The following is a 16000-nucleotide window of genomic DNA, read 5'->3' on the forward strand; positions in this document are numbered from 1 at the left end:
CACTCTTTCATAAAGGCCAGATTTGTGAATGACAAATAATAGTTGTCCTGTGGACAGATTCTCCCCCCTGAGATGTGGATCTCTGCAGTTCCTCCAGAGTTTCCATGAATCTCTTGGGTTCACACTATCTTCGCATGTGGCTCAGAGCAGGGGGTCCGGTGTGTCTCCATTCAACATTTCAGGTCCGATTTCAGCCTGAATTTTTGGCTGAATTGGGAAACGGACCAAAAGACACACAGGGCTCCTGTGCAAATCCGCACCGGAGATATGTGAACCGCTTCCATAGAGAGCCGGTCAAAATCCCCTTCTATGCGAATTGGATGCGAAGAAACCCCATCCAATTCGGAATAGTGTAAACCCGGCCTCAGTTAGGGCTATCAGTGTAAAGGGGGGGGGGGGGGGGGGGCGAATACAAATGCACGCCACACTTTTCACATATTTTTTTGTTAAAAATATTGAAAACCATTTATTATTTTCCTTCCACTTCACAATTATGTGCCACCTTGTGTTGGTCTATCACATACAATTCCAATAAAATACATTTATGTTTTTGGCTGTAACATGACAAAATGTGGAAAATTCCAAGGGGTATGAATACTTTTCCCAAGGCACTGTACATAGTGGGGGGGATAAGGTGACGTGACCCTAAACCTTTATCTGATAAGACAACTGTCAGCCTGGCTTGCAGTGAGGAGGGAATCCCCTGTGTAGGTCTTCCCCCACACAGAGGTGTGTTCCTAGAAGTGATAGAAGGCTTAGCGCTCCTCCAGCCCCGGATTAATAGAAGGATGACTGTGAGCTCGGTGCCATTGTCTCAGCAGGGCGCTTGTTTCTGTGAGGAGAGTCGTGCGGAGTTGTACACAGGTAACCAGCGGCTCGTCCTCCTCACACAAGACTACCTGCAGGGGGCCGAGCCTTCCCTCCTCCCTCCTGCAGTTCTCCTTGTCACCACACATCGGAGGCAGAGTCAGCACACAGCCACCAGTGCTCACATCGGCGCTGACTACCTGTGGATAGATAGATAGATAGTGTGTGTGCGGGAGATAGAGATACGGTATAGAGCGATGGTGCTGAGCCCAGCCCGGGGCTATAGGAAGACCGTACACACCGTATAGAAGTATGACGGAGAGCTGCGGACTGGTAGTCATGTGTAGAACCCGCTGAGTACACCGTGCACCATGGCCAGGAACACCGCTCTCTATTTCAGGCTGGTGGAGGGGAAGAACCTGCCCGCTAAGGATGTGTAAGTCCTTTCCTTTCACATATTACACCTGACTGACTGGAGAGGGGTCACCACTGACTGGAGAGGGGGTCACCACTGACTGGAGATAGGGGTCACCACCACTGACTGGAGAGGGGTCACTACTGACTAGAGAGGGGGTCACCACTGACTGGAGATAGGGGTCACCACCACTGACTGGAGATAGGGGTCACCACTGACTGGAGATGAGGGGTCACCACTGACTGGAGATGAGGGGTCACCACTGACTGGAGATGAGGGGTCACCACTGACTGGAGATGAGGGGTCACCACTGACTGGAGATGAGGGGTCACCACTGACTGGAGATGAGGGGTCACCACTGACTGGAGATAGGGGGTCACCACTGACTGGAGATGAGGGGTCACCACCACTGACTGGAGATGAGGGGTCACCACTACTGACTGGAGATGAGGGGTCACCACTACTGACTGGAGATGAGGGGTCACCACTACTGACTGGAGATGAGGGGTCACCACTACTGACTGGAGATGAGGGGTCACCACTACTGACTGGAGATGAGGGGTCACCACTACTGACTGGAGATGAGGGGTCACCACTACTGACTGGAGATGAGGGGTCACCACTACTGACTGGAGATGAGGGGTCACCACTACTGACTGGAGATGTTTTTTTTTCTCTGACTGGAGATGGTGGGGGGGGGGGTTTTACTGAGTAGAGAGGGGGTCACTCACCACTGAGTAGAGAGGGGGTCACTCACCACTGAGTGGAGTCTTCACTGAGTGGAGAGGGGGTCTTCACTGAGTGGAGAGGGGGTCTTCACTGAGTGGAGAGGGGGTCTTCACTGAGTGGAGAGGGGGGTCACCACTGACTGGAGATGAGGGGGGTCACCACTGACTGGAGATGAGGGGGGTCACCACTGACTGGAGATGAGGGGGGTCACCACTGACTGGAGATGAGGGGGGTCACCACTGACTGGAGATGAGGGGTCACCACTGACTGGAGATGAGGGGTCACCACTGACTGGAGATGAGGGGTCACCACTGACTGGAGATGTTTTTTTTTCTCTGACTGGAGATGGGGGGGGGGTCTTTACTGAGTAGAGAGGGGGTCACTCACCACTGAGTAGAGAGGGGGTCACTCACCACTGAGTAGAGAGGGGGTCACTCACCACTGAGTGGAGTCTTCACTGAGTGGAGAGGGGGTCACTCACCACTGAGTAGAGAGGGGGGGTCTTCACTGAGTGGAGAGGGGGTCACTCACCACTGAGTAGAGAGGGGGTCACTCACCACTGAGTGGAGTCTTCACTGAGTGGAGAGGGGGTCACTCACCACTGAGTAGAGAGGGGGGGGCTTCCCTGAGTGGAGAGGGGGTCACTCACCACTGAGTAGAGAGGGGGTCACTCACCACTGAGTGGAGTCTTCACTGAGTGGAGAGGGGGTCTTCACTGAGTGGAGAGGGGGTCTTCACTGAGTGGAGAGGGGGTCTTCACTGAGTGGAGAGGGGGTCTTCACTGACTGGAGATGAGGGGGGTCACCACTGACTGGAGATGAGGGGGGTCACCACTGACTGGAGATGAGGGGGGTCACCACTGACTGGAGATGAGGGGGGTCACCACTGACTGGAGATGAGGGGGGTCACCACTGACTGGAGATGAGGGGTCACCACTGACTGGAGATGAGGGGTCACCACTGACTGGAGATGAGGGGTCACCACTGACTGGAGATGTTTTTTTTTCTCTGACTGGAGATGGGGGGGGGGTCTTTACTGAGTAGAGAGGGGGTCACTCACCACTGAGTAGAGAGGGGGTCACTCACCACTGAGTAGAGAGGGGGTCACTCACCACTGAGTGGAGTCTTCACTGAGTGGAGAGGGGGGCACTCACCACTGAGTAGAGGGGGGGGGTCTTCACTGAGTGGAGAGGGGGTCACTCACCACTGAGTAGAGAGGGGGTCACTCACCACTGAGTGGAGTCTTCACTGAGTGGAGAGGGGGTCACTCACCACTGAGTAGAGAGGGGGGGTCTTCACTGAGTGGAGAGGGGGTCACTCACCACTGAGTAGAGAGGGGGTCACTCACCACTGAGTGGAGTCTTCACTGAGTGGAGAGGGGGTCTTCACTGAGTGGAGAGGGGGTCTTCACTGAGTGGAGAGGGGGTCTTCACTGAGTGGAGAGGGGGGTCACCACTGACTGGAGATGAGGGGTCACCACTGACTGGAGATGTTTTTTTTTCTCTGACTGGAGATGGGGGGGGGGTCTTTACTGAGTAGAGAGGGGGTCACTCACCACTGAGTAGAGAGGGGGTCACTCACCACTGAGTGGAGTCTTCACTGAGTGGAGAGGGGGTCACTCACCACTGAGTAGAGAGGGGGGGTCTTCACTGAGTGGAGAGGGGGTCACTCACCACTGAGTAGAGAGGGGGTCACTCACCACTGAGTGGAGGGGGGTCTTCACTGACTGGAGAGGGGTCACCTCTGACTATATACAAATAGTATGCAATAGGATGCATACTAGCACATTATGGCATTGCTTTGTAGAATTAAAAAACAAACAAAAAAACAGCAGTTTACTATCACTTTAACACTTTAAGTGGACCTTTACTCAAAAGTTAAAATGTTGCTATTCCCACATCTACCCCAATCCTACCTCCCACCACTTTATTTATGTTTACATGTGGAGCAAGTATCTTTGTTGACAGGTACACACTCCCTCAGTTCTCACCTAGGCTAGAATGATGTTCTGGGCCACTTCACATGAGGCTCCAGTCCCACAGCGCTGCAGGAGGTGGCTGTGATTTCCCAGAAAGTCAACCACCTCCAAAATCCAAGATGGCGGTGTCGGGGGGCCTGCAACAGTGGGAAGAACCAGCAACGGGGGTCAATGCTAAGTTAACGACCCCAAAACAGTTTGTAAAATGCAGTGTGCTTGACAGAATTGAGCGGGAGCACCCATACGATCTGATTCCAGTGCGCAGAAAAAATAAAGGGTCCTGCACCTTTTTTGTGCGGATGTGGTGCAATTTGAGCCATGCAAATGAATAGCTCAAATTGCACTGCACAGAGATTGCATGTTATGTGCACAGGAATGCAGTGCGATGCCTGTGTAAATCTTATGCGATGTCCCGCACCGCATATATGTGAACCCAACCTAAGCTCCGATTCACACCGAATGTGGCTTCGAAATCGCGCTACTTCAGTGCGATGTCATACACAGGTGTCTATGCAAGTCGCACATGAAATTGCCAAAAATAGTCCTGGAACTTTTTAGAAATCGGTGCAAGTTGGAGTTGCATTGATTTGAATGGTTCCATAGGCACAAATGGAGTGCGACTTGTCATGCAATTTGACAGTTTAAAATTACATGACAAGTCGCAACCGGGGTTTAAGGTTGAAGTTCCTCTCTAAGCAGTTACAGCAATGTTATTTTTGTCTCCCTTTTTGGGTAAAGGTGTTGCATAAAAGCTTATCATTACAAGCACCCCTGTCGGTGATAAATAGCTTGTCTCAACCCTCTGTCACATTTTTTTCATACATCATGGGACACAGTCGTTAAGCAACGCTTAATTTCCTGCTGGGCTATACTTTATCTCCAGGTGAATGGACACTGGTAGACCAAAGGTCTTTAGACAGGAAGTGATCCCCTATATGACCCCTCCCATACAGGAAGTGCTTCAGTTTTTTACAAGTGGGTCTGTGTTACAGTAACAACCATTTGAATCTATCAAGGAAATTCCATTAGACTTGCTGTCATGCAAGCTAGTCTTCCTCATGGCTATCATCTCGGTTAGAAGTGTGTCGGCGTTGGCGGCCCCTTTAATGCAGGGAACCATACTTGATCCTTCACTACGACAGAGTCGTGTTACGACCTGTTCCATCCTTTTTGCCAAAAGTAGTGTCGGCCTTTCATTTAAATCAGGACGTTATTTTGCCTTATTTTTTTCTCTTTTTTCTCTCAGCCTCGTTCGGCCGAAGAGAGACTGCGTTCCTTGGACGTTGTCCGGGCAGTCAAGGTTTATTTGTCTAGATCTGCGGAGATCCGAGGATCAGACTCCTTTTTTGTTTTACCAAACGGGCCCAAGAAGGGGCAGGCAGCTTCCAAAGCTTCAATTGGTCATTCAGGCCTATGGTCTGAAATGTAAAGCTCCTCCCTTTAGGGTGAGAGCTCATTATACTAGGGGTGTAGGAACCTCCTGGGCTTTTCGCAATCAGGTATCTGTGGCTCAGATTTGTAAGGCTGTTACCTGGTCTTCAGTGCATACATTCATTAAATGTTATCAAGTGGATGTTCGAGGAGCTGAGGATTCGGCTTTCGGCCACACTGTACTGCAGGCTGCCGTATAAAGTCTATTGGCTATTGTTTGGCAGGGTGTCTCCCTCCCCTCAAGGCTATTGCGCTGGGATGTCCCAATAGGTAATGAATATTAGTCTAACTCTGTGTCCCATGATGTATGAAAAAGAAAATATATATATTTTTTTTCATACTTGCTTGTAAAATCCTTTTCTTTGAGTACATCATGGGACACAGCGTTCCCTCCCCTCTTTTTAAGGGTTTAAGTGCTTGCTACAAAACTGAAGTACTTCCTGTATGGAAGGGGATCACTTCCTGTCTAAAGACCTTTGGTCTACCAGTGTCCATTCATCTGGAGATGAAGTATAACCCAGCAGGTAATGAATATTAGCCTGACTCTGTGTCCCATGATGTACTCAAAGAAAAGGATTTTACAGGTAAGTATGAGAAAAAAATCCTATTTTTGCTGGACAACCTGGTTTGTTTAAAGAAGTTGACTAAAGTTAGATATACATGGTTCGTTTTCTCAGCCTACTAGCTGAATTAAAAAGAACGAACACATTCTTCCAGAAAGTCCAATGTATAGATGCACCACTCTAGGTAGGTACCCAACACCCAGAAAAACTAGGTGTAGGCCTGGCTTATAACCAAGAAGCACTGTAAAGCACGTGGGATGGCCACACAATGGGATCAGAAATCCAAATAGAAAACTTTATTGCAGTAAAATCCACAAACCGCACAGTCGCAGGAGGCGGGAACAAATGTTCAACGCATTTCACTCTAAACTGCGCTTCATCAGAGGCATGCTATGTGTGGCCATCCCATATGCTTTATAACATTCTTCCATTGCTTTATAACACATTCTTCCAAGGTGGTGGATGGAGGAATCTTCCCACCCCCGCCAGGGCATTGCATTCTGACAGCAGCACCCACATCTTTCAGAATACACTGATAAGCGGCTGCGGCTGCTGATTGAAGGAAAATGTTCCAGTATGTTCCTTTGACTTCTTTCAAGCAGGAGAGCCCACACACTAAATTAAATGCGTTCATTTCCTTCTGGAGCAGCCAAATTTTGATCAGTGTATGACCAGTTTTACATGTGAGAGCACCAGGTGAGATTAAAGGAAAAAAAAAAAACGAATGTAGCCACCACATGTAAGGACTGCTAAACTGCAAAATATGATGTTGTTTTTGGGGTTTTAAATCCCTTTAAATGATCTGTATTCACCCATTTCTGTAATGCTTGAGCTCCTAACGTCATTATTTTCCTCATTTAACCACTTCCATACAGGGCACTTATACACCTTCCCGCCCAGACCAATTTTTAGCTTTCATCGCTGTTGCACTTTGAATGAAAATTGCGCGGTCATGCTACACTGTACCCAAACAAAATTTTTATCATTTTGTACCCACAAATAGAGCTTTCTTTTGTTGGTATTTGATCACCTCTGGGATATTTATTTTCTGCAAAAAAAAAAAAGACAGAAAATTTAGAAAAAAATTGTTTTTTTTGTTTCTGTTATAAAACATTGTAAATAAGTACGTTTTCTCCTTCACTGATGGGCACTGATGGTACTGCACTGACGGGCACTGATAAGGCGGCACTGATTGGCATCGATGTGGTGGCATTGATGGGCACTAATATGCGGCACTGATGGGCTGCACGGATGGGCACTGATAGGCGGCACGGATAGGTGGCATGGATGGGCACGGATAGGTGGCATGGATGGGCACGGATAGGCAGCACGGATGGGCACGGATAGGCGGCATAGATGGGCACTGATAGGTGGCACGGATAGGCATAGAGGGGCACTATTGTATGTGTTGTACTAATGGATGCCAATCAGTGCCAAACAATGCCTGCCAATCAGTGATGCCCATTGTGGGCACTGGTTGGCATCCATTGCGGCACTGATTGGCATCCATTTTTTGTGTCCTCCTCATCCCTGGTGGTCTAGGGTGGCATCCTTTTTTTTTATTTTTTTTTATTTCTGGTGGTCTATATGGCCATCCCTGGTGGTCCAGTGGGCATCCTCGAGGGGGGCTGTGCTGATGATCGATCAGCACAAACCCCCCCTGTCACAGGAGCAGCCGATCGGCTCTCCTCTACTCGCGTCTGACAGACGCGAGTGAGGAAAAGCCGATTACCGGCTTTTCCTATTAACATCGTGATCATCCGTGAGAGACTCTTTACCTTGATCGGTGTTGCAGGGTGTCAGACTGACACCCTGCAACAACGATCACCGCGATGCGCGCCCCAGAATCCTGAGGACGTCATATGACGTCCAGTCAGGTTTCTACAACCACTTTGCCGACGTCAATATGTCATTGGTGGGCGGCAAGTGGTTAAAGTAGATCTAAACCTAATCTCATATTTTTAAGCACTTGCCGACCGCAATACGTATATATGAAGCTATCGGCCATAATCCCAGTATTTTTATTTTAGCCGGCAACTGTTGCTCTCATGAAAGAGGTCAGAGCAGCTAATTAGCCGCTGGATCGATTTGAGAAGCAGGGGGAGGGGTCCTAACACCCGGCTGTTTTCCGTTGTTTCTCTGGCTTACTGATTTTACCGGAGCACCCAAAAAACGATCCAATGGGGCACGCAGCTGGCCATAGAGGTGGTCAGAGACCAGATCGTCTCTGATCGCCTTTAAGGTCTTGGAGGACCAGAGCGATGTCATGATGCCACTTCCAGTTAAATATATATATATTTTTTTTAATATTTTTTTTTATCTTTTTTTATCTTTTTTCCTCTCCCCTCCGGTGCCACAATTACCTTTCATAAATAACCCCCTTAGTGCTCTTAATTGAGACAAGTACACAATATTGTGGGATATGCTTTGCTCATATTTCATGTCTGAGGTTTACAACCACTTTAACCACTTTAGCCCCGGGCCTGTTTTTCAGATTCGGTGTTTACGAGACTAAAACATTTTTTTTTGCTAGAAAATTACTTAAAACCCCCAAACATTATATATTTTTTTCTAACACCCTAGAGAATAAAATGGCAGTCATTGCAATACTTTTTGTCACACCGTATTTGCGCAGCGGTCTTACAAGCTCACTTTTTTTTGGAAAAAATTCACTTTTTTAAATTAAAAAAGAAGACAACAATAAATTTGGCCCAATTTTTTTATATATTGTGAAAGATAATGTTATGCCGAGTAAAATGATACCCAACATGTCACGCTTAAAAATTGCGCCCGCTCGTGGCATGGCGTCAAACTTTTACCCTTAAAAATCTCGATAGGCGACGTTTAAAAAATTCTACAGGTTGCATTTTTTGAGTTACAGAGTAGGTCTAGGGCTATAATTATTGCTCTCGCTCTAACGATCGCGGCGATACCTCACTTGTGTGGTTTGAACACCGTTTTCATATGCGGGCGCTACTCGAGTATACGTTCGCTTCTACGCGCGAGCTCGTCGGGACGGGGCGCTTTAAAAAATTTTTTTGGGGGTTTTCGCATTTATTTTTATTTATTTTACAATTTTTAACACTGAAATAAAAAAATAAAAAAAATTATCACTTTTATTCCTATTACAAGGAATGTAAACATCCCTTGTAATAGAAAAAAGCATGACAGGTCCTCTTAAATATGAGATCTGGGGTCAAAAAGACCTCAGATCTCATATTTAGGCTTAAATGCAAAAAAAATAAAAAAAATTTGGAAATGTCATTTTTTCAAATGACAAAAAAAATGTTGCTTTAAGAGGCTGGGCGGGACTGACGTTTTGACGTCACTTCCGCCCAGCAGAGCTATGGGGACGGGTGAAGGAGATTTTTCCTTCACTCGTAACCCCGCTCAGCTGCCGAACAGTCCCGATCGCCTCCGCCGCTACCGACGGCTACGGTAAGCGGCGGAGGGCGCGGGAGAGCGGCGGGAGGGGGGGGGGCCCTCTCCCGCCACCGATAACGGCAATCTCGCGGCGAATCCGCCGCGGAGACCGCCGTTATCGTGTACCGGACCGCCCACTGAAGAGATGAATATCTCGATTGTGGCAGCAGCTGCTGCCGTTACCGAGATATTCATCTTTAAAGTGATGACGTATAACGACGGTGGCCGGTCGGCAAGTAGTTAACAGAACTTCTACCAGGGGCAGCCCATCCATTAAGGGGGCGCCGCCCCCTCTGTCACACCACCCCCCTGTATGTAAAACAGATAGATTCATGCATAGCATGAATCTATCTGTGGCGGCTGTAGCCACCCCCTATTCAGGTGTTCGACCCCTTTTCGGACGCTGTGCACCTGAATTCCATCAGCTGTTTTTTTTTTCTTTTGGTCCGATAGATGGCACTGATAGGATTCACTGATGGGCACTGATAGAGATACAGAGGACACAGCTGATCTGTTTCCCCTTCTCCCCCCTCCCCTTTACATTGTGTGCTCCGTGGGAAATGTGAGTTTGTTAGATTCAACATTTTACTACCCGCAGAGCACACACATGAGAGGGGAGGGGGAGAAGAGGGGCAGATCGGCTGTGTTCTCTGTCATCCCGTGCAAGAAAGGATGGGTGGAGGGGGAGATAGAAAAATCAATGCTGGTGTCTCTTTGCTGCTGTTCCATGAGAGACACGCTCTCTGCTCAGAGCCGTGCTGTCCTGAGAAGGCAGACGGCACTGATAGGATTCACTGATGGGCACTAATAGGAGGCACCGATAGGATGCACTGATAGGATTCACCGATGAGTACTGATAGAAGACACTGATGGGCACTGTTAGGATTCACTGATGAAAGGCACTGATGACAGGCACTGATAGGAGGCATTTATGGGCACTGATAGGAGGCACTAATGGGTACAGGCCGTATTGATGAGCACTGATAGGCAGCACTGATAAGAGGCACTGATGGGTGGCACTGATAGACATTTATGAGCACTGATAGACAGAACTCATAGGCTGCACTGATGAACACTAATAGGCAGAATTTAGACAGTATTAATGGGCAGCATTGAAGAGTACTGATAGATGGCACTGATGGATGCTTTTAGGCTGCATTAATGTGCACTGATAGGTGGTGCTGATAGGCAAAATTGATGGCCACTAATAGCCGGCATTAATAAGCACTGATGGGTAACACTTGTAGGCGGTATTGATGAGAACTGATAGGCAGCATTGATGAGCACTGATAGATGGCACTGATGATTGGGGCACTGATTATCAGTGTAAACCATTTACTGACAGTTAACGTCAGTCCTTTCCTAACACAGACACAGTGTGAGAGGAAAGGGCTGCGGATAACCGGCAAGTCTGTTTACATGTGATCAGCTGATCACATGGTAAAGGGCCATCATGATTGCGCTGGATGCACGTCCCAGGGGGCATGTGGGAAGCATGGTTTTGGGAGGATGTCCATGGACACCCCCCCAAAATTGGAAGCCCAGGCTTGGATGGAAGTGGGGTAGGGGGGCCCATCTAGTTACGCCGCTGACTCGGTAGATAGTGATGTGAGTATCAGGACCATAGTCTGGAAGTCTGACCTTTTACAAACACAATAGAAGCGTCAGGTCACATTTCTATCCTCACAGGTTCACTTTGGGGGGAATCGCCACTCACCTTGGTGTTCTTTGACCTCTATAATGAACTGCAGCCTAGGCATTTCTGAGCTGTGTAAATTCCTTGGCCATTTTTAATATCCATAGAATTTACAGTATGGGGTACATTATCCCACGTGTAATTATGAAGGAAACCCTTATCAGAGTGCATGTATTATGCTGTATATGGAAATCAAATGACACTACAGAGAGAAGCTGGGAAATCGGGGGAAAGTTCATGAAGGGTTACAATGTAGACGCACTGCCACACTGTTTCTACACAGGTGGTATTTGCTAATCCTGGAAGAAGCAATACAAATGGCATCAAAGTATCATCAAACAAAATGTTACTTTATTTACTTAATGTTGGCGTATTTTTACACTCTCTACCACAGTACACACACCAGAACTTTCCAGTTGTGTGTGTGTGTGTGTGTGTGTATGTATACCTGTGTTTTTTTTTTAATCAAGGGAGGAAACCAAAGCACTCTTGCACAATTTAGGGAGCTCAACATTTAAAAGTGAGTATTTCCCCTGGGTCTCTGCTCTTTTTCCATATGAAAATGAATTTGCTTTTTAGGATTTGTTTTCAACTTGTCTATTTACATGACAGAGCAACACGACTCATATTGATATGTGCAAATAACAATTAAATATCTAACCAATAGGATGGAACAGCGTCCCTCCTAGCTCAACCTTGTGCAAGTGCTAACAAAACCAAAAAATAATAACCAAAAATTATTGGCACACTAAATCATGGAAGTCCTAAATCAGCATATGGACAATGCACACACAGACAGGTTGAATTGACTGAAGGGATCAGTCCCAGATTAACTTGATGGTACTATGATGTGATGCAACAAGTGATCATCCATTCACCCATCCAGATTTGGCAGGAAACCCCCCGATCAATCACAGCATTCAGCAAGGCAATGTTTGAATAAGCCGCTCAGCGTTGCGATCTCCTTATTCGGACGGATCTCCCGTCGATCGCGTCACTAGGCTCCTCCCCCACGTGTTACGTCACTAGGCACGTGACTTAGTCACTGGGACTGATCCCTTCGGTCAATTCAACCTGTCTGTGTGTGCATTGTCCATATGCTGATTTAGGACTTCCATGATTTAGTGTGCCAATAATTTTTGGTTATTATTTTTTGGTTTTGTTAGCACTTGCACAAGGTTGAGCTAGGAGGGACACTGTTCCATCCTATTGGATAGATATTTAATTGTTATTTGCACATATCTGCCTATTTGCAAATTTTTTCATTTGCATGCATTTATTTGCATATATTGATACCTCCTGAGAAGGTTGTGTACGAGGTATCATTTAGCACTATTTGTATTCACATTAGCAATTGTTGGTATCAGCGCAGCACCTTATGTTTTAACTCTATATTGGTTTGTACACCGCCCTGTGTTTGCAGCTTTATCATTTGGGTATTTTTGCTGTGTGTTTTTTTTTCTCTTGTGAATTTTATTAGTAGTAGCGATGTAGTACCATTTTTTCACGACTCATATTGACCATACACAGTTAGAAAATTGTTCAAAGATCCGTCAAATGTGCATGCGATAACACCATCATTGTATCAATAGATGTCACCTGAAGTTACATTTGAACACGCCATGTAGATTGGTTTGAACTGTTTCACTACTAATGGCCATTCAGGTCTCCTACAGATCTGTCATTGTATTGGCTTCCTTGTATGAGGAAGCTGATACATGCTGACAGGAAGAATGAATAAACTACGACAGTGCTCACAGTGCCATGGTAGTTCAATACTACAAGCCAGCAGCTGCAAAGGCTGCCGACCCTTGTAGTTTTTCCATTTACAGAGCACTGTGAATGAGTGACACTGCTGGTTGGGCGGAGCTCCACATGCCTGCGTTATGTCACAGTGGGAGAGCCGGAGGTGCGGGGACTGGTGCAATTCATGTTGTTACCTGAATATGGGTGTAACATATAATGAAAGGTGAACTTATCCTTTTAATAGTAGCATGGTATGGGTTCTCCATATCTTTCAGTAGCACATACAGGCATACCCCACTTTTAAGTACACAATGGGACCAGAGCATGTATGTAAAACGAAAAATGTACTTAAAGTGAAACAATTCCTTTTTTCACTTCTAGGGTGTAGTGGGGGGTCAGGGGCTGTAGTGGGGGTGTCGAGAGCTGTAGTTGAGGTCTCAGGGGCTGTAGTGGAGATGTCAGGGGCACACTGGAACATGGCGGGCTATGCTCTCTGCTTCTACTGCGGCTGCAAAATGTCTGTACAGTACTTATACGGTACTTTACATACACTCGCGGGTATGTCCTTACTCGCGAGTGTATGTAAAGTGAGTGTACTTAAAGCAGGGTATGCCTGTAAATGATTGGTGGTTTGCCTAATTTGTCTCAAGGGGTCATCTAGTGTCAGCATCAGGTTGCTTGTCAGAAGGAAATGGAAGTGTGGAAAGCTATACAGAAAGAGGGGCATGGAGCAGAGCAGGACAAGGGGTGGGCAGGAGGAAAAGTTGTCCCGGGCGCAGAGAAGCAAGAGGGCAAAGAATACATATAGGGTGGTACACCCATTCTATGACCTGTATTAACAGTGGGGGAGGTGATTCAATTCTGCAACCTTGCCCTGGGTGCTGGGAGACCCTGTTCTGCTACTACTCAAGAGGCAAGGGGTGGGACACTTGTCCCCACTTAAGTACATTGTGACTGTTACAATGAGAAATTATTTTTGAGGACCATGTTTTCAAAATTATTTTTAATAACAGAACTGTCTAGGCAGTCCAGGTAGCTGTGTGTTGGTCCAGGGTATCCTATTTTGCCAAGAAATGTTCTGGATACATGATAGCGTCCAATTCCAATTCATATTCAGCTTGGGTGGGATTCTGAGGGGATTGCCAATAGCGAGGAGTGATGGCCCTGTTTGCGGTTGAAAATTTGACCTGGATGCACGCCAGTCCTTTCCCCATTTAGGACTGTTTACTTTTATGACAACATTGTTCTGTTAGCCTTTATTTTCAATTGTTGTTTCAGTGTTTAGGGTCTTTGCATATCTTTTATGACCACATGCACATTGAGCGCTACTGTTATGTACATTCTGTAATATTTTCAATAAATAGAAGATTTCCTTCCTTTTGGCTATTACGTCAGGGAGAAGGATTTCTGATCTGCAGTCTCTTTCCTGTAAAGACCCCTTCCTGAGGGTAGTGATTAGGCCTGATCCTTTCTATCCTTCAAACTTTCATAGGTCCCAGGATGTAGTCCTGCCTAGTTTCTGTATTGCTCCCAAGAATGCGGAGGAGGAAAGGTTTAGTCTTTTAGATGTAAAAAGATGTCTTCTTTATCTAGAGAAATCCAGTGGTTTTAGGAGTTCCTCCCAACTGTTGGTGTTATTCAGTGGTTCTATTGCTAGGTTGATTAGGGAAGCTATTTGTGAAGCATACAAAGCGTCAGGTCGCACCCCCTCCCTCTAGAATTAGGGCTCATTCAATGAGATCCATGGCTACGTCATGGACAGAAAGAGTGGGGGCATCATGGGAATAAATTTCTAAAGCTGCCATCTCCTCCTCTCATGCATTTGTAAAACATTATAGAGTTCAGATGCTTTCCAGCCAGGACCTCTCCTTTGGTAGGAAAGTGCTTCAGTCTCCCTCCCTAAGGTGTAGAATCTTGCTTATCCTCTCAAGTAGCTGTCCTTGAAGGTGAGGGGGGGGGGGGGAAACCCCCTGTTAGACTTACCGGTAACGGTATTTCCAGGAACCTTCCAGGACAGTGTCTATATTCCCACCCTATTCTACTTTTCACTGGTTGACCTTGTTTAACTGGTGGTGTTTTTATGTTTCTGTTTTTTTCCTCTGCCTTGGTGGAGGTTTACTTGATCTTCTAAACAACTGAGGGTCAGAGGAAAGGGAGGGGCCTTTTAAATAAATCTGATTTGTGTTTCCTGTAGAGGGCGGAGCCAATCATCTCTAGTAGCTGTCCTGAAAGTTTCCTGGAAATACCGTTACCGGTAAGTCTAAGTCTCCATTTATAAGAGCTTCTTTACGACCGGTGCAGTTTAAAGTGGCTGTAAACCCACTTTTTTTACTTTTACCTACAGGTAAGCCTATAATAAGGCTTACCTGTAGGTAAGGAGAATATCTCCTAAACCTGCACGGTTTAGGAGATATTCCCCTCGCAATGCGCCGTTGATTGCAGCGGCACATGCGCAGGGGGGATCTACGGCGAAAGGACCGGCATCTGCCGGACCTTGCCGAATTTAAATCTCCCGCGCGCATGCGCGGGAGTGACGTCATCGCCGCAGCAGCCAATCACCGTGCTGGAGCGGCGATACCCGGAAGACACGCCGAGTCAAGATGATATCTCGCTCGGCGTGGACCAGGTAAGTTCTACACACCTTGTTCCGAGGTAAGTATTTCATAATGAGCTAATATGCGGTGCATATTAGCTCATTATGACTTTTGCCTTGCAGGAGAAAAAAAAAAATGTTTTGATGCGGGTTTACAACCGCTTTAAGAAAGTATGCACAATTGCATGTGTTTCCATACCACACAAAAATGCACTGCTCTTTTGCAGATGTGCACAGGTTATGTTCATCACCCACATGTGTCTAGCAAATGCATGCAATCTCGCTGGCCAAAAGTGCATGTTACTGCAGTACCATGAATTTTGGTGTGGTGCAATTGTAAAAATCTAATTTTTTGTGTATTTCTCAGCATAGAATAGCCCATTGTAATGAATGTGCTGTCCTCAAACGCGTAGCAAAAAAAAGCACACTTTCTGGTGTAAACAAGTTTTTTAGGTTGCCCTTACATGTTATAGTTGCTCATTCTACTATGATGGATGAAATATATATATATATAATTTTTTTTTTAATTGTTTGTTTATTCATAACAGGAAACGGGTCCACATGGACCATAACAACATTGCAATCAAGATGGGATCTACAAATACATATACATAACAATC

General features: G+C 46.5%; 1 protein-coding gene across 3 annotated transcripts in view; it reads left to right on the forward strand.

Annotated features, from left to right (window-relative positions):
* The first annotated feature begins 921 nt into the window (after positions 1–921).
* Positions 922–16000, forward strand: part of RASAL1 (RAS protein activator like 1) — a 162234-nt gene continuing 147155 nt past the window's right edge. For all 3 annotated transcript variants that reach the window (XM_040351928.1, XM_040351929.1, XM_040351930.1), the window contains exon 1: positions 922–1243. In XM_040351928.1, the coding sequence (XP_040207862.1) occupies positions 1179–1243 (65 nt within the window). In that variant the 5' untranslated portion in view covers positions 922–1178. The remainder of the gene's footprint in view (positions 1244–16000) is intronic.

This window comes from Rana temporaria, chromosome 1 (genome assembly GCF_905171775.1).
Source record: "Rana temporaria chromosome 1, aRanTem1.1, whole genome shotgun sequence".
Lineage (NCBI taxonomy): Eukaryota > Metazoa > Chordata > Amphibia > Anura > Ranidae > Rana > Rana temporaria.